This window comes from Colossoma macropomum, unplaced genomic scaffold (assembly GCF_904425465.1).
Source record: "Colossoma macropomum unplaced genomic scaffold, Colossoma_macropomum, whole genome shotgun sequence".
NCBI classification, from domain to species: domain Eukaryota; kingdom Metazoa; phylum Chordata; class Actinopteri; order Characiformes; family Serrasalmidae; genus Colossoma; species Colossoma macropomum.
This window is the reverse complement of record NW_023495818.1, coordinates 1,338,448-1,358,662: the sequence shown is the minus strand read 5'-3', so window position 1 is coordinate 1,358,662 and position 20,215 is coordinate 1,338,448. Positions and strand designations below refer to the sequence as shown.

The following is a 20,215-nucleotide window of genomic DNA, read 5'->3' as shown; positions in this document are numbered from 1 at the left end:
ATCTCTAAGGCTACAGAGTGGCCTACTATAACTGCTATGGCCTAGATGTCCTGTGTGGCGTAGGACGAGCCTTGTTCCTACAGCGAAATGTGCCAAGTTGCTCTACTGATGACATGAACACTGTTAAGCTGTTCTGACCATTCTCTGGAATGTATGCCTGTCCTTTGAGTGATAGTGCCAAACTACACAGTGATACTTCCAGTCAGAATTCACTCAGTGGTGAACGTGACTGGTGTTTCTTCTTGTCACCTCAAAAAGTACGAATACTATTATGGCTGACCTGCACAGGTTGTAGTCCAAAAAACCTGAAGAAAAAAAAATCTTTTTGGAAATAAAACAGTTTGATGAAGCATATAAACATTGCTAAAGTTTCAAAATATACTATTTATTCCTTAGTCCATATAGTCTAGATTAAAACAAAAAAAAAGCCTGTTTTAAATTTATATCACGAAAGCCAACACATTTACATATATCCACCTATACAGCCTACAGCTGTTCAGCTTCACCCATTCATACTGAAGTTATAAGCCATGTTTCAGCCTGGATTGCTTTTTGAATGAGGCCCAATACAGGGCAGCCAATCAGAACAGAGCTCATTTAGATATGTATCAGCCTTAAAGGCAGAGTACCAAAAAAGCCTGTTTAATGCTGAGGGACAAAGACAGGTTGGAAACTGGTCAATGACTTATTAGCAGATGAATTATGACTGTTTTGGCACAAATGCAAATGGCCCTTTAAAATACATATTTGGATTTCCTGGTGCCAGAACTCCTTTTCACATATTTATATGATTTGTTCATCTCAAATCCAGTGTCATGTAATTGCTTTGAATTTCACTAGACGGCAATAACATTCCTAATTCACACAGCAGCAGCGCTAAATGTCAGCCCTGGACTTTTCACTAAGAATATAACCATATTTTGGCGGTTTTACATTTCAAATGCTCCCATGCTAGTCCAGTTATTTTCATATAATTTCATAGTTCCATATATCATCCTTGAATGCAGCGTCAGGCCCACAGTAGCTCATTCCAAAACATACCACAAAAGTTCTCTCACTCTTCCCAAAATAACACTGTTTATAGCTGTTTATTCAGGTAAACACATGTTGCCAGTGGAAACTCTCATAGTAAAGGCTGACGTAGGTGACCCTCCCCGCATTTTTTCCACCCGTAACTCAAATAAACAGCGAGGATCCCCCGGATCCTGCTTTACGAGGCTTCCCCATGGGCAGGAGGCATTTCCCCACGAAGCAGGAGGGGGATCCGCTGCTTCGAGAAGACCCCACACCGCCATGGTGTTTCCTCCTCACACAAACGCACACATTCATAGCTGTAACGAGACCATTAGAGCTTCACAGCCAGTTATTTTTATGTGGCAGAAACACAGACAGCAGCGTTTAAGCCACGTTTTTGTTTAGGAGAACTGAGTGGCATTTTCACCTTGTAAGGGTTAGACCACCAAGGGCCAGTTTCTTAAAATGTCCAAAAGTCCAGACACCCCTTCTAATTAGGGAATTAAGTGAACCTATTCTGACACAGGCACCCAATTTTACACACACAGCTTGTATAATCTCTCTAGAAAAGCATTTCTGATAGAATGTGACACTCTGGAGCAGCCACTCATGAGCCTAAGATCACCCTATCCTATGCCAAGCATCAGCAAGAGGGGTCTACAGTCCCCCAGCGTTGGGCTGTGGAGCAATGCAACTGTTCTTTCTGGAGTGATGGAGTTCCATCCAATATCTTTGGGATGAGTTGGAGAGGAGTTTAAGATCCAGAACTAATCGTCCAACATCAGTATGCGACCTCACTAATGCTCATGTGACTGAATGCAATCAAATCCTCAGCAATAGTTTAACATCTATGGTAAAGCCTTTTCTGATGCAGCCAAGTGGGAATTAATTTTATTAATACCCTTGATTTTAGAAGATATGATGGATAAAGAGATGTCAAGCATTTGCACATATAGACCCAGTCTAATAGACCAAGCCTAATCCTAGACTGAAAAGAATGTCCAAAGGAGACTCCCCACTGAAACTGCAGTTTAGTCCAAGACTAAGCTTAATTCATGCCTGGGAAACTAGTTTATAGTGTAGAATAAGTCTTGTCTTACTTAATACCAAATTGCAGAGTCATTGGTGAATCTCCACTGGAAAATCTAGGATTAGGCTTCATCTGGGAAGCTGGCCCTTTATGTCAAAAAATTTGACATCTGCTCAAGCAACACTGGAAAGTCTTTTTTTAGTCTAGGCTTTGGCCCACAACTCTCCTAGAACCATCTCTATAAAACCTCAACTAATGTAGGCCGAATTCCAAGTTTTAAAACCACCATCTCTAAACACATTTGCTGGGAGCTCCTTAAGCTATAACACTGTGGTTGTGAATCAGCTGCTGCTAATTACAGAAGCTTGATGTCACCTCTGCCTGATGGAGAGAGCCCATTCTGAATCCCCCACCTGTAAAACGGAGCATTAAAATGATGATGAAGCAGCTGCTGGAGCACCAGGGATGCCTCACTGCTTCGTAAAACACCCAGGCTTTCGAGAGGGAGGAGAACGGCAGGCTTGTTAACACCCCGGGCTCTCCCGTCCTTGTGAAACGGCAGCTCACATGCCGGAGTGAGAAACGTTGAAGGATTTCGCTCATGGTTTCCTACACGTCATGTTTCGCTCCATTCCTTGGGCGAAAGAAACGGTGCCAGGCAGTCGAGAGATACCTCATGGCGTATGGTAGTGGTTGTTTTAATTGCCCTGCACATAAAAAAACGTGTTGTTTTTTAAGCTACCGGTGAAAAGTGCTGTTTATAGATGTGGGGTTCCCTGGATGCTTCCTGCCTTCCACTCGTTGGGCTCAGGTTTGGGATCGGGCCAGTGAGGCTGTTGGGGTTTCTGTCTGACACACACATACGGCCGTATTTCAGCACCACAGCTGAGGGTGAATGGAAAATCAGTGCATTGCTTGGCAGCATTGCTTACCACAGGCACTTAGCCTTTTAACAGTTCAAATAAACAATGGCCTGCTCCATAGGCCTGCCATACATTTAGCACGCACGTTGCAGCCTAGTCGGGTGAGTGGAAACTCTTCGGCTAGCAAAGGCTCAAGATTCCACTCTTATCTTTCTAGATTAACAAGTTCATTTCTGTACGCATGACAGATTATGTAAGTGAACATCATTATCTAACAGCTTTATCAGCCATGTGTGGCTTTGGATACAGGCTGCTCCAACCAGCTGCTTGAGCATGTGATAATCTGTGTCACCAAAAGAGGGCAGCAGTCAGCAGTTGCTGTCGGCGTGATCATCAAGATCAGACCAAAAAGTTGTCAGAGGACCTGACTTTACACATGAACACATTGATAATAGGGTGAGTTCAGGTAAAGTGGGACAGCTTAATATCACTTAAATGTTGACATTTGTGTGTTGAATATTTTAATTGTTGAAATCACTTGGTAAGTATAAAAAGCAACATATGTCATAATTAAGGTAGATAAGCACATTCTAAGCCAAAGGGGTTCTGTGATTTAGGAGAACCCTTTTTGGTCCTATACAGAACAGGTTTCTCAAAGGTTCTATATGGAACCATAGACTACAAGTTTTCCCTCATAAAGAAGAACCATTTAAGCATTCAAATAACTATGTATGCATTCAAATGGTTCTTTGAGTTGTCATGGTTCTAAATATAACCCTTGACATTACTAAGAACACTTAAATAAACACTTAAGGATGCACCCATAAGTGAAACCAGTATCGCTTGAGTTTAAGATGTAATTTTGATGAACCGCTCAAAAGTGTCCCATTTTACATGAACTGACCAAAATTGAATTCAAATTAAAATTGCATTCCAGTGTCCAGACAAATGCTGCATACCTTTGCTTTGCAACAAGGTCTTGCAAAATGTATAAGACAGCAAATCCAAAAGGAGAGGTCAAAATTCCTGAGATGGTGTGGGATTATAATTGAAAGTTCTAAATCAGGATGGAAGTCAGTCCAGATTTACTCATTAATGTCCAACTACATTTAGCATGATTAGGAAAAATGCTTCTTCTGATTAGTCCAAAAGGATGAAATGTTGTTAGGTATGCACTGGATAAACATCTGACAGCACTCATTTGATGACATTTTCATGGGTTTATTAAAAAGTTGGATTGTCTCTTGTTTTGTTTAACCTAAAATGTGTGACCTAAAGGCTAGATTTAATATGATAAATTGAAACTCACTTTTTTAGCCACACAGTGAACATTTTCTTCAGGTTTGTACTCAGAAAACCTCAAAGAACATGTAAACCAAAGCAAATAGATATGGACATTTATGTTTTAGGCCAGGAGCCATGCAGCTGGTACTGTACTGTCTTATGTTAATACATTTAGTTTCACATGTTTAATGAGAACTAGCAGATGTAAGTTTTGATAATACTGTAGACTTATATATTCATAACAGTAAACCTGAATTGCAATACTCCTTTGTAATAGATAGAATGTCATAAAGATTCAGTGAAAGCCACCTCGTGCTTTCCATCCAGTTTGTAGGCGCTTTCCTGCTGTGAATTACTGTTTACCATTAGCAGCAGTTCAGGCTTCACGTTGTGCCTCGCATCAGGTCTCCACCAATCGCGTGCCGCGTCGCTCCGCTGACTCCGCCCCCCCGTGCTCCTCTGATTGAAGTTTGCTCATTTCTCTCCGTGTCTCTCACATCCACTTTAACTCTCGCGCTTTGCGGACGTTTCCTCTTCGCCGGTCGCAGCATGCAGAGCGCCGTGTGTGTGTGGATTACTCTCCTGCTGGGCTGCAGCAGTGTTTGGGGAAGGAAGGCGGACTCAGCCTCGGCGCTTGGCGGCATTTTCCGCACCAGGTGCGCCGCCAGGTGCCTGAGCCTCCACAGCACGCGCATCGCTCTCACAGCCAGCCACTTCCAGGTGCGTGCATGTATGTGTGTGGGTGTGAACGCGTTGGTCCTTCTGCTGGGAAACAGCATGCAAGATGACTGCTCAGTTATATGTGTGGGGTAGGGCTGGGCAGTACTGAAGGAGATCATTTGCAAATATACCACTTTATTAGATGAGATGGAAGCTATAGAGTAAATAAAGTTAGGAACCCATGCTGCTGTTTACAGAGCTGAGAGCTGCCATGGCTTTTTTTGATTAGACTGTTTTGTAAATGTTAATCAGCGCGCATATATATATATATATATATATATATATATATATATATATATATATATATATATATATATATATATACACACACAATATACACACAATCACGTGTCCATTTTTGCTGTTGTTTGACAAAAATGGCTAGCTTCCCTTTACCTTGTCAATTTAATGATGAATAGACCAATAAAAATCATTCAAAATGACTTTAAATGCACGTTTTTTTCTATTAACGTCCATAAAAAGTTGTAAAAGTTAAGAATGTTTCTGTCCTTCTCGTGTGTTTTGGAGATACAAGGTTTTGTTACCCTAAATTACGTTATTGTTAACTGTCATGTCCTGGATATTGTTTGTAAGGTGCATAAAAATATGCTTTGCTACTAGGAACACCACTATTTTATGCACATTATATCATTGAGTAAAGATATCCCTATAAAACTCTATCACTGTATTTCAGTAATACAGTATAACTATATAGTTGACAGAATGGGCTGCCCTAACTCCAGTCTTGTATAAGCTACATGGCATGAGTAACTATAAGTGCTGCTTCGTATGCAAGGGTAAAACCATTTACAGCAACCGGTTCGACTAACTGTAGGTTCATATAGGCTTTGAGGCATGAACCCCATTTAAAGTAACCTGTCAGGTAAATGCTTTATATGCAAGGGAAAACCATTAAATTAGCCGTTAAAGTAACTAATGTTGTGTGCAACCCCATGAAGCAAAACTGTTAAATGAACTGCTGTCTTGTAAGCACAGCCTCATAAAAACGGCTGAAACGAAAGCATCTAAAGTAACTGCTGCTTTCCATGCATGGGGTGAAATCATTTAAAGTAGCCAGTATTATGTAGGCTACATAGCATGAAACTATGTAAAATAACTGTTCTGCTTACTGCTATTTTACAGCATCATAAACATAAGTTGAAGTGCTGACTGTCCTAAATGATTTTTTGGAGTGAAAGTGGGCTGTCATGAATGAACTCTTCATTTATTTTGTGGTTGCGTGTTGGTTAATTCCCTGCCCCTCTAGTTTGATGATTAATTTGCTTTAAGATGCACCCATTACTAACACTGGTGTACAGCTGCACACACACACAGCTTGTATAATCTCCATAGAAAAGTATTGACAGTCGAATGGGACTCTTTGGTCACCATGCTTAATGCCAAGTGTCAGCTAGAGGGGTATAAATCCCACCCAGCATTGAGCTGCAGAGCAGAGGAACTGTGTTCTCTAGAGAAACTGAGCTACATCCAGCACCTTTGGGATATGTTGGAGTGGAGTTTGTGAACCAGAGCTAATAATCCAACATCAGTACCTGACCTCACTCATGCTGTTTTGGCTGAATGCAGTCAGTTGAATTTTAGAGCACAATTTCTGTGTATTTGCTTTGTTTAACATATTGGGGGAAAATATTTTTTAGATTTACTGTAACTTTTTGCACCAGCCAGGTTTTATTTATTTATTGTTTTCCTCAATATTTACTGAGCACATACACAGTATTTGTGTATTAAAATGTGCAGAAGTGTGTTCTCTGTAGAGGGTGTATTAACTTACTTTCACTAAGAAAATCAACAAAACATGTTATTTAACCAGGGCATCCAAACTTTTGCACACGGATGTATATCTATGTGTCTTAAAAAAATAATTGAAAAAACACAGAATAAAAACTTACTGTAGCGTGTTCAAGAAACATGTTGTCGTGTCAGTTATGTGTTCTTCAGCATTTATTGCACTTGGTTCACTTTGTTATGGACTCTTATTGTAGAGGGCGGGGCTAGGAATTTCCCTGGGGGTACATAAGTATGTGAGCAAAGAGACCTGAGGTGGGTCAGAGAGTGAGCTGTTAGAGAGAAAATCTCTGCTTGTGTACGGCGTGGCTGTGGCCAACAACAGCTGGGAAATAAAGCATCACAGCTTGTGCGAAGGCAGCATCTCTTTTAATATCAATATGAGTAGTATGGTGTGTACAATATGTAGACTGTTGCTACCGTCCCTTTTCAGTGTACATATTCAAATGAAGCCACTCGTATGAGCTTTAATATAGCAGTGAGTGTTCAGCTCAGACACATTTATGTTAAGATTAAAAAATTAAACCGCAATGGTCACTGCAATTGACAGAGTGGTCAGCAAGTTATTTGACTAATTTTGGAAAGGGATATGTTTAAAAACATTTGAGAATCTGACATCATGCTAATATCTTTTTATGAGCCTGTTCAAGTAATAGGAAATTTTGCCATGATGCACTTTATTAATAATTCAAATACTACTGAGATACTCATTACTACATTCCATTAAAGTGAGATGGGATTTGAAAATGAGAGAATGAGCAAACAAGCGATACACATCATGATATTTAGTTTTTCTGAGGTGTAACAGGTTGGAACAGATAATAAAGCTCCACCAGTGCCACCAAAACAACAACAACAAAAAACACTATCAAAAACAATTTTAACATACTGCACAAAAGTAAATCCAGTGGTGAACCCTGACTATTAGAACTAGGCCTTCAGTTTAGGATATGAATCTCAAAACTTGGTCAAAAAATTAATTAAAAGCCCATCTCTTTGATAATGCTAACTTCTGCTAGCATCTTTATGGGATTCTAGTAGTTTGTTCAGCTGCATGAACATTTTTTGGTCATTCTAGATTAAACGTACATTTGAAGCTTCTAAAAGACATTCCATGTTTTACATGAAGCTTTTTCTCAAGTAATTCAGTGGAAATCCAAACGTGATTTGTTGATTCCTCCATCACATCGTAATTGTACTGATAGTTTATCTAAAGTGTTTGGACTTATCTTCAACTCTTGAACTCCCAACCAATAGAAAAACTCACTTAGCTATATCTACTTAGATACCACAGAGAAAAACAACTCCTGAAGCAATTTTCTGCTGGACATTTGTTTCTGCCCTAAACTTAACAACGAAGCAAGAGCAGTACTTTAAATTAAATTAAATACAAGCATGATTCTGCTGAATAAAAGTGAACTATAAATACAGATATGCATATTGAAGTTCCCTGAAATCATCAGGTCTTCCCTGGTGATATCCCTCATATGCTCAGAAAAGCATATTATAACAATGTGATATAATTTTTCACGATAATGATTCACATCATCAAATTGCTCACCCCGAGTCAGAATATCCATTTACAATCGTATACAAAAGTTAGGGCACCCCTGCTCAAATTGCATGTTTTGTTGATTTTCTATGTGAAAACAAGTCAATTCTGCAGAAAACACACTTCTGCACATTTTAATGCACAATTACTGTTTATTTGCTGGACTAAAATGTGGCCTGTGCAAAATGTACATAAAATATTTTGTTTTATTTTTTCCAACATATTAAATTAAGCAAAAAAATGCAAATTGTGCTGTAATATTTGCACAAAAATGCAGTGTAGGGTCCTTGTAGAGGATGTATCAACTTCTTTTCACTAAAAAAATCAACAAAATATGTATTTTGTCTGAGGATCTTCAAACTTTTGCACACAACTGCATAGAAAATGTTTGTCTTGTCCTTGTGTATTTCTGCTTTCCAGTGCACTTTATATCTGTACCCAAAGATGCTTGCTTGTTATTGTGATTACATCCATACTCATCCCTTTTTGGAACCATTATCTTGATTTATGTGGTTTCCATTTGACAGACAGCTAAGCCTATAATGATCAGCTAGACCTTTTTTGTCTTTTTTTGAGGACACAGAGTTTCTGTGTAACTTTAGACCATCATGATTCAATATGGAAAATATAAAAACAACGTATGTAATATGAGGAACTTCTCATAGAACATGACCATTTCATTATTTCTGGTTTGCTGTTGGGTGTAGTTTCCATTCTATCTACAAAAATATACTATAGCATCTAAACCAAAACAATAATAATTCTAATTCTGTCAGCTAATGAAGTCCAGCAAAGGTTATCCTGTGCTATGCACCCCAATACATATGTTTTAGAAAAACAAGTCTAGTTCCATTTTAATTAAAATTTCTTCTCAGAGCCAAGTGCAGTGACCTCAAAGGACATCCGTTCAACAGCAGACATCTATTCAAATGGTCTGTCTTGAACCATGTGACACTCCTCCTTCTATCTGAGCCAGACATCAAAACATAGTCTATGGAAGCTGAGCGCATCAATCTCCGTTAGCGCCCCAACGTCTCTCTTCAGCTCAGCAAGCTGCCCGTGACCTGGGAGATGTTATCGAGAAGTGAGACGAGGATGGAAGCTCTTTATTGTGGGAGCGCTGAAAACGCCACTGTTCAGATCGTTCCACGCGGTTCTATTCAAACAGCAGACACCGTTGTCTGCCTGCGTTCTAGAACAGCCTTTGCAGTCTAAGCATTTGGCTCGTTCAGAATGAATGCCTTTGATATGTGCTGATCATTGTGGATCATTGTGTTGGTATCCACATCTCCAGCACCCACTCATCGAGTTGGGAGAAGAGCCATTTTGTCAATTATCTCCTTCTTCAGATATGAGATGGAAATTAGGGTCATGGGTTTATTTGAATGGCTTCGGTTGAATGAAACATCACATCATCACGTGTCATGAAGGTCTCAAGGGCATTCCTGGTCAACGATCGGGGAAATTAGCCTGGCTTTGAGGTGGTCCATTTTTGGCCCACGATTAGCCAGTTTAATGGCTTTCTAGACATCTCCTCATTGTTTCTATGTGCCAAAATGGACTATTGATTGTTTGATTATTTGACAGCAAGTGTCAGTTTATCATGCTCCATTCATCACGTTTTATGGATTTGCGTAAATAGAAGACCATGCAGAGCTCTACACATGATCTTGATGAGAAAATATGCAGCTCTTGAGAGTTATAATACATTTTCTGTTAAATTTCACATATAATGGAAAAGATTTGGTTGACATTAGTACCACAGGCACACATTCACTTACACGTGAGCTACATCGTGCTTCTGCCTGAGGCGCTGTCTATTGATCCCACCTCACTAGTCACAATAGATTTGTTTGACTTATGTCGGCCACGGTGGCTCAGATTCAACATGCTCGCAGAACAACATTGTCATGGTGTAGCTTGTTTTACAACAATCATGTATGGCAGTCATACTGAAGCATGTAATCCCTCAGAAGTCGCCCATGTGGACGTTCTGCATAAGAACTGGAGGATTATGTTTTTGTTTTTCAGCTAGCGGAACCCTATTGTCCTCAACTTTGCGTGACTAGCCAGAAGCTGCCTGCTCAGCACTCTGAACTCTGTATTGTAGAAATTTCGGAACAGCTTTATTTGGCCATGGAGCAAAACACTATGACAGTTCTCGACATGCTAAAGAACATTCCAGGATTTGCTGTGCAAACAGACTTTTGTGATTGCAAGAGCGAGTGAGAGGTTTAGAGTGTAGACTCCTGACTTAACCTATGTATAGGCTTGTCACAATCAAATTTTAGCCGGCGATTAATTGCCATCTAGATAATTGTGATTTTTAATTTAATTGTGTTTGTTGTGCATCATATGCACCAAAGTTAAAAGCTTATTATTAGCTTTTAACTAGTCAAATAAACAAACATTACTCAACACTGCCCTCTAAAGGTGGTATAGCACCAGCCTGAAGAACCTTTTGTTGTTTTTGGAAGACCCATAACATTTTAATTTTTTTTTAACAATGCACCAATTTGGCATTCTCATTTTTGTGATTTAAACATACGATTGTGAAAGTGAACAACTGTGTGAAATAATTGTGATCAGGCAATAAGTAATAATTGAGACAGGCCCACTGGGGTATCTATCCTAGCTATACAGGAAGATCTAATCAGATGCTCCATTTTTTGAGTAAATATTTGTCTTATAAAGACTGCTGTGTTATGGAATTATGTTTTAAAGTTGGAAGTGAGGATGGCAGTCAGGTTAGACTTAAGGTCAGGGTTAGGCTGATGCCGTGCAGGTGGTCCTGTCCTATACCAGTATGTTTTGTATGTATTGGGTTCAGTGGTTACATCTTCAGACTCGCAGGTCTAACTTTTGAGGGTGGGCAATATTGCCAAAATATGACATCATGATACTTGTTTTTTTAATTGAGTTATTCTGAGGTTTGAGAGCAAGTTGGAACTGACAGACTGCATCAGCAAATCAATAGTGCCACATTTAAAACAAGATGTTATTAATAAATAATAGGCTACTTAAGAAGGAACAGTAGGAAGAATACTGGGAGAATACTAATCAATTAGTAGTAAACTTTTTATGAAACTATGAATATGTGATAAATTAAGGGAAATACCTGAATATATGAGTGGAGAATCACAATGAGGGTAGATGCTTCCAGACAGGTGCACGGCATGATACATTTAAGAATTTAACATCCTACAATGCTCTGTTTTATGTACAAAAAATGCTGAACAGGTTTGATTCTGGATTAAATAGCAAGAGGAAAAGACATTTTGAAAGAGGGCTCATTATTGGGCAACAGATCTTCAGAGATGTGGAAAAAAGTGATGTAGTCAGATGAGTCACTTCACTAAGTTCTCTACAAGAGGGCGAGTGCATGTGTGAGACACACTAAGAGAATGATGCAGGCCTGAACGCTTGGGGGTTATCTGACTCTGTTATGCTGTTGGGGGCATTTTGCTGGCATAGTTTGGGTCCACAAAGTTGTTCTGACTGATCACCTTTATCCTGTGATGAAGCATTTCTATTCATGTTGGAGTGGTCTCTTTCAAGATGTCAGTGTCCCCATCCACGGGGCACGAGGGGTCACTGGATGATTTAATGAGTACGAAAATGATGAAAATCATATTATGGCCTTTATAGTTACCAAATCTCAACCCACCTATGGGAGATTTTGGACCAACGTGTTAGACAGAACTCTCTACCACCATCTTCAAAACCAACTGAGGGAATCTTTTGGAAGAATGATATTCCATCCCTCCAGTACAGTTCCAGAGCCTTGTAGGTTCTCTGCCAAGGACTATTCTGGTGGCTCACGTTGGCCCGATACTTTATTAAGACGTCAATTTATTCCTTTAATTTGTTGAGACGCTGGTTACTCTTGTTTACAGGCTCTCTCTAGTTGGCACTGCTGATGATATACTCAGAAAAGCATACTTAATATATCACCCAACTCTATGTTTGAATACACTGTAAATTTTTTGTATATAATGACAAACCTGAATAATATATTGTATTTATAAATATTTGTGGTTTAATTTAACGCTAACTGTAATTCATGTTCCATGTTTTGTCTCACATCAAAAAAAGAATGTTTATTCTAAATACGATTCGTTGTTACAGGTTGCGGCGTGATTCTCAATTCATTCTCTCTCTCTCTCTCTCTACAGAGTAATGGATCCCTAGGCTGGTGCCAAGGCCATAAGCAATGTGCAAAGGTAATTTCTGTCAAAATTACATGTCATTACGTCGCCGTTTGACATAAAGCCGCCGAAGATCCGTCATTTTAAAACATTGGTATGCTCACATGCCTCCGATAATGACATCATACATCACAGTGAGATCGGTGTGTCAGTTCCTGCTTTGGAGCCATTATTCCTACGTGGGGTGGGTTTCATACAGAAATGAATTTGTGATATAGTGGCTCAGCTCCTGGTCACAAATATAATGAGACTGAAACAAATGAAGTTGAAAGGCTGCTGTGTGGTCTGATGCACATTATGCAGGTCCGTGCTTTTTTAACTGCGAGGCAAAATGCTAATTTCAGCAAATAGCTCAACCCACTTTTAGTAATGAGGAGATTAACATGCTGCAGCAGGCCTGTAATTAAATAACAGTATCGTGCCCATAGCAGAGAGGTATACGGCTGACATGATGCCAGCGCAGATTTTTCCACACTCATCATTATACCGCACTGTTTGAAATGCGGAGCGCTCTCTCTCTCTCTCTCTCGCTCCTGCTCTTTCGCTTTCTCTCTCGCCTTCTCACTCTCTCTCTCCCTCTCTCTCTCTCTCTCTCTCTCTCTCTCTCTCTCTTTTTCACTCTCTTGCTGTCTCTCTCTCTTTCTGTCTTCCCTTCTCCCTGCTTCTCTTTGACTTTTTCTGTCTTTATAGTGTTTGTATCCCCCCCTCGCTCTCTGTGTCTGTATCTCTCCTTCTTCTTTGTATTTCTGTCTTTTTCTCTCTCTGTCTCTTCTCCTACTGAGTTTTTTCTATTTCTCTTACCCTCTCAGTCTCTCCTTTTTTCCTTTCTGTCTTTTCTCTCCTTCAGTCTCTCTCTCTCTCTCTCTCTCTCTCTCTCTCTCTCTCGCTCGCTCGCTCGCTCGCTCGCTCTCTCTCTTGTATTTCTCTCTCTGGCTGTCTCTGGGTCTCTTTCTTTCTGTCTTTTTCTCTTGTTTGTCTCTCTTCTTTCTGTCTCTCTTTCTCTCTTTGTTCTGTCTCTTTTTTCTTTTCTGTTTCTCAGTCTCTCTGCTTCAGTCTCTCTCTCTCTCTCTCTCTCCCTCTCTCTCTCTTTATCTTTCTTTTTCTTTTTTCCTTCTCTCTGTTGTCTTTGTTTCTTTCTGTCTCTGATTTTCTTTCTTTTTTATTGCTTCTGCATCTGTCTTTCTTTCTTTCTTTCTTTCTTTCTTTCTTTCTTTCTCTCTCTTTTTCTCTCTCTCTCTCTCTCTCTCTCTCTCTCTCTCTCTCTCTCTCTCTCTCTCTCTCTGATGTACATTACAAGACGAGGTTAGTTTTTTCCCTTGTTCCTGCTTCCCTGCATACGTTTACATATCTTTAAGCTAAAATTAGTATCAGCGTGTGCAGTTAGTAAATATACATTCTTCAATACACTTAGTACACGATAGAGCTAGAATTCAGCTTTTGTTTAAGCTTTTCAGACCAACAAAGAAATTCTGCTGTGTGAAACACCTCCTCCGGCCCTGACAGCTCTAACTCATGTAAAGCATTGTGCATGTCTTGGTTAACTGCCTAAACAGACTGTTTGCTCCTGCACAGGCAAAGAGGGCTTTGAGGGCTTTTCTGTGTTGATGTATGTCTGCATATGGCAGGGAGTGGTGTAGCACGTGTTTCCAGATCACCCTCGGGGTTGGCTTACAGGAACAGCCGGGGTTTCGACCTCTCTCGCTCCATCCATGAAAACATTTGGCCAACTGTTCCACAGATTTTCAGAGCATTCTCTAGAGAGTGCCCCCCCCCCATTCACTTTAAACAAGGCCAGTCCCCTTAGCACGCTCACTATTCATTGTACCAGGCTCTTATTGGTTTAGAGGTCCGCTAGCCACAGACCAATCAGCTTTTAAAAGCCCTGGTGTCGGTAGTAACTCTGTTAGATTTTGTCAGTAGGCCGGGCCAAAGCTATTTGGCTCCGTTTAATTGCGTTACTACCTCAAGTAGCTTCCTGAATTAGAAAATTAAAAGCTCTTTGTTGCTAATTAGGCACCGTTTTGCTCTTAGTAAGTGCAGTTAGGGAGTAATTAGTAAGTGAGCAGAAAACGACTCAGCCTGATTCACGTGATTTGAACTAGACTTATTTATGAGCCTCTGTCTGGAAGCTTTGTGGTTAAGGTCAGCTTCCTTGTTTAACGCAAGTGGTTTGTACTGAAATTACAGATTCGCCTGTGGCTCCTTAGCTATGTTCAGGTGTGCTAGGCCTCTGGATGTCAGTCATACTGTTTTTGGGCAGAATCCCACAACAAAGCATCCATGTCTGAAGGCTTGATTAAAGGCTATGACTTGGCAGCATCAGCAGCCATCGCATGCTTGCACAAAGCAAGAGGCAGCCTTTGTTCTCATGACATTGTTTACTGTAATGCTTCTTGACGGCTGTTTGGTATTTCGTGTGTGTAGGCAAATCACTAATACTGGTAGTCGCCCCCTGGGGTTTTACAAGCAATCCATATGCCCAGAAATGTTGTTTCAGGATGGCCAAAACCAAACTTCTTTAGATGTTTCCTAACTATTTTGTCTGCTCTATTCAAAGCTTCAGTCTAAGAAATGGGAGTTTAACGAATTGTCCCCTATTCATGTCTTCAAAAGGCCAAATTGACTGTTAACCTTAATGCCCTCTCATTCTCACACAGTAGACCTACTCAGACAGTGCTTGGTTGAAGAACACTCCAAAGGGATTAGCATGCAGGCCACACGTCCAGAGATTCACCAGTTTAGAAGGACCGTAGGATAATTAACAGTACAAGAAAACCCCTCTAGCTGGTGGTTGATCTGCTCTTGAATGTCATTATATGCCTGCGACAGTAACCTTTTAGCGCTCCATATTTAAATGTCAAGGAAATAATTAGTGTACCATGACAATGCTCTCGGCCACTTTAATTATAGTTTGAAGTATTGGCAATGAGGCGACACCGAGCTATGTCTTTATAGTCATAAGAACAAAGGCATGAGTGTAAGCTATTGCGATTAGCATGCCCACAGTTTCAATTATGGCCACTCTAAGTGAATTAGCAAGGCTTGGGAAACCAGAGCTTCTCAGTGCTAGTACTACGGTAGGTCTGGAAGGCCCTTAAAGCAAGTGCAGTTTGTTCAAACAAGAACCGCAGACAAAGACTGGATCTCTCTTTTTCTCTCTTTCTCCTTGTGGCATTAGCTGGGCATGCCATCAAACGCTGGAGTGAATGCTTTGCCCCGCACCCAAATTTTAGCATTATGCATGGTCAGCGCTGAAGCGGTTTGGTTCATTCAAGAACTCTTGAGGATGAAGGCTTATGCACTTGGACACACTCCACTGAAACAGCTGCCCTGGCCTTAAGTGTCTTCATTTCAGAAGGTGAAACGAAGACATTTCAGGCCAGGGCAGCTTCGCTGTCATATCGAAGCCTTGTAAATTCTGGCCTTTTGAGTGAACATTTCATGATGAGTGGATCAGTAGAAATGATATAAAATCCTGTTGTGTTAACGTACATTAAATTTAAGAATTTTTGTTAACCATCCATAAAGTTCCCATTCTGGAGATACAATAGCCTCCATACTTTGCATAGTCCAGTGGTTCTTGGTCTGACTTTCACTGTATTGCTTTTCAAGACACTGTCATGGACATTTATCGTCGAAAGACGAATTTTCCTCATTTGTTTTTTGGAAATAAGACTTTAACATTGCTTGTAAACATTGTACCATTTGCACCCCAGTATGTACGAGCCATGTATGGAAATTTATGCTGCATTTAGGTGCTCCTTGGAAGGTTATATATATAAAACCAGATGGTTAACTAGTAAATACGACTTTAATCCTTCTGGGTGCTTGTTGGAAGATACGCCCAACACACAGAAAAATGAAGCATGGAGGTCTGGAAAATATGTATCCTGCTTTTTTTCTATATTAAAACGACACAAAAGTGCATCAGACATTGTTTTCCATATTCACGGCCAGTTTTACCATTTTTCATGGATGGAAAAGGTGAAAGGTGGCGTTATATGTCACATCTGGATCATCTAGAATAGTGGTTCCCTGGCTAGTCCTCAAGGCCCCCCAGATGGTCCACATTTTTCTTTCATCCCAATTTGTTGAGTTAGATTGGAGCAAAAATTTGGGATGTCAGTGGGGACCCTGAGAACTGGGTTGGGAAACACTGATCTCGGATCCTGAGTTTTCCTGTAGGAAATATGACTTCATCAGCTATTTGAAAGGAATTTCTCATAAAGTATAAGCTGCAAAAACAGCCCGTTTGGAATTTATTTGCATATGTCCGTCTTTTCAGCTTACACCAGTTTAGCCCCGCCCATTCCTGTTGAAGTTGTAAGAAGTGTTTCAGCTTAGACTGCTTTTTTTTAAGGGACACAATGCAGAGACAGTATGAAAAGAGTTCATTTACAAATAACAGTCCAAAGCACAGCACCGAAAACAGCCTGTTTAATTTAAAGACATGAAGAAACATTGTGGACATATAAAAATGAACATAAATAATCATGTAAAAATCAATTACAACTGTTCATACATAAATTCCTGTAAATGTCATAAATGGAAAATAACTTAGCATATAGGTCTTTTAAGGGCTTGGTACTGAGCTGATAAGTGGAATCAAGTATGCTAGATAACAGAAAATACTAAACTGTGCTGTGTAGAGGCACTCCAGGGCCAGGATTGGGGAAACTGCAGTCTGTCCTGCATTAAATACGAAGCAAGTGATTCTTATGGGCTTAGCTGGAGCTAGCCCAAGGCAACCTCTTTCCCAAAACCTACTCCCTGTCCACCACTCTTAAATAACCTTTATTTTGCAGGGTGGAAAGGAATGCTTGATTTGCGTCTGAAATGGGGCGGAAAACTAACCGGCGCTGGGGTATAATAATGACACCGGGCTTTCAGGAGCTTTCGGACGGATTAGCAAGGCCTCATGTGAAAGCGGAGAGACCAGCTTTGGCACGAGTTGATAGGTGGTTTTTAGAAAGGTGATCACTGCACTCTTGTGTTTTTTGGTTCAGTGGTTTTCAACCCTTCGAGGGCAAAGGCTTGGACCAGTATGGGTGATTAATAGCGAAGTTTTGTAGTAGGGGCTTTTTTTTCCCCCTTTTCCAAAGTGCAATGCGTCACATAAGGCTGTTTGGTACAAGTGGGGAGAGCCATAGAGTTAGCCAAGCACTGCTCTGAGTTTGATAGATTAGATCGTGGTCCTGAATGCGAGGTGCAGCGAAGCAAGCAATTGTTTGCAATATGAGAGGTTTATGAATAGTGCTTGAAAGCCTGGAGAATGGGCCTCTGTGCAGCTTGAGTAGAAGAGGATAAATTCTACCATGCAGTACACAAGCTGAATTTTATAGGACAGATTGCACAGTACGCTTACGATAATAAATTTAGTGCGTTTCTGGTGGCAGTGAAGGGCGACGCTAGAAAGTCTATGATTTTCAAAATGAGAGCATCTGCCGTGCCCAGCAGTGAAAAAGCATCGATCTGTTAAGGTGTGATTTGTGATGGCCAACTCTGGCTATGGCATTCACTCCTCTTATTCTTTAGAGCAATTTAGAGCTGTAGTTTGGACTAGTACACTAAAAGGGTAATTCATAGTGCTTGCCTGTGTTGATAAAACCCAAAATCACAATATATTCCAAGTCAACTATTTTCTAAATTTTCCAAGTATCATGGCATCAGATGATATTTAATTGGCATTAATAAAGTTAATCAACCCATGTTTCCTGAGTACTGCTACTCTATGCTAAAAGAATGTATTACAAACCGGACCCAGTTTTTTATGGGACTGTTTTGTTCTTCCAAAATTACACTAAGGGGAACTGTACATAATGTGTCAAAGCCACGGTGGAGAGGTTCTTTGTTGTTGTGCCTAATCTTGAAACTGGACTTAAACAGTGATTACAAATTGCTTGTTTATTGGCCACATGGCCACCGTTTTCACAGTTTATCTGCTGCTACTCAAACTTTTGCATGTCTGTGCCTGAAGGATGGAAACAGCGTTTTTAGTCATTACTTCTCATTTTGACACTTTGTAGTAGGCCTATTTAGTCTTCTTGTTTTAACTCAAAATTTCCAGTCATTTTTCTTTTTCTTTCTAGTATCTTAAAGACAAAAGGGATGCACTGAGATTTTGTGTAGTGAAAATTTTCAGCTGAAAGTGGTCAAAAATGGCATTTTTGGGGGTTTTCAGATAAAAATTTTGGCTGCTTTTCTAGATATAGGAACAGATCTCTGTTCATATTGGCTGCCCTGTACTGCACTGTAAGCAGTCCACACTGAAACACTCTCACTGAAACACTCTTCAGTTTGAATGGATGGGGCTAAACTGCTATAGACTGACTGTAAATGTATCTTTTTTTGACACACAGAAACAGTTGATTAAAAAAGGCCGTTTTTCAGCTTGGTTTCCATATGTGAACTGTATGGACTGAAGAGTGAATGTTGTTTACATGCTGCATCAACCCAAAGAAAAATTTGGGTTTCAATATTTTTTTACTTTCAAACACTTAGGTATCTGTTACATGCAGTAAAACATGTCCAATGTGCCTTAAGAAAGAGTTCCTATATTTATGAGGTTAATGTATGTGAGAATTGTGGGCAGGGTGCAGCATATCCCCCCAGTTCTGCAGTGGCGGGGAGTGCCAGAGTGTTTAGTATGGTTAGAACAATCAGGCCCTGGGCATTTTCAGCTGGGACCTGGCTGCAGTGAGCTCCATAAAATGGGCTCCATGCACTCCCTCACAGTGCCCCCGTACCTCCATGCTATTATTCATAGTTTCCAACAGCTCTGCCACCCGAGAAAAACATCGCTCCCATGCTCTTTAAAAGGTGTGAGCTTTTATCACTGCCCTCTGAGATAAATGGCTCTTGCGATTCTTGTACTTGTTCAGAATGTTAGCTCTAGAATACATAAACACACTGAAAGGAATGGTTTGGCGAAAAATAAAATGCACACAATTTTCACGTTATGCCAAATACCTGAATGGTTTAGAAATTGACATTCAGTTTTTTGAAAAAGTACATAATGTGTGTGAAGATAATTATGAAGTTATTTGGATGATTCCACCATTGGGGTGCCTTTTAGCCCTTGTGACTCTTACAAATGAATCTTTTTTTTTACATTTATTAAAAAAAAACATGCATTTAACAAATTATAAAATAGTGTAAACCATTTCTGGAACTGTGTCTAATTTTTTTTACTAGGTTTCTTTGCTGACAGTTGCTTACATGAGTAACAGGGTTGAAAACAATAGGGTTACATTTTGGCATTCGGCAGAGGCCATTATCCAGTCTCAGATTACAGTATATTCATATTGCAGAGGAAGGCGAATGTAACGTTAAGAGTCTTGCCCAAGGGTTACTTTTGGTACAATCTAGTGTGCTTGCTTGGCTGGGCAATTCATTTCAGTCTATAATTTGAGTAATGAGGTAGACTTTAAAGTGATCATGTCAGTCAATATCACAATATCAGTGAAAGAATGGGAGAACATACATAAATCAAATGTAGTTATAGTGGGCTGGAACAGCCAAAAATGCTGATTTCTAAGCGTTGTAGGATTTATTATTATTATTATTATTATTATTATTATTATTATTATTATTATTATGTTTTAAGTTATTTATCTGAAACATGCACATATGTTGTGTTTACCAATGTTCAAAATGTCATTTACTGTACTTTTTTACTTTGTATATATAATATCATATAATTGTAAATGTAATATCAGTGGGACAAAGTCACTTAGTA

At 39.9% G+C, this 20,215-nt stretch overlaps 1 protein-coding gene across 1 annotated transcript in view; it reads left to right on the top strand.

The window, feature by feature from the left end:
* The first annotated feature begins 4,709 nt into the window (after positions 1 to 4,709).
* anos1a (anosmin 1a) overlaps positions 4,710 to 20,215 on the top strand; it is a 37,007-nt gene continuing 21,501 nt past the window's right edge. The window contains exons 1-2 of the mRNA XM_036563571.1: positions 4,710 to 4,911; positions 12,445 to 12,492. Of these exons, the coding sequence (XP_036419464.1) occupies positions 4,741 to 4,911; positions 12,445 to 12,492 (219 nt within the window). The 5' untranslated portion in view covers positions 4,710 to 4,740. The remainder of the gene's footprint in view (positions 4,912 to 12,444; positions 12,493 to 20,215) is intronic.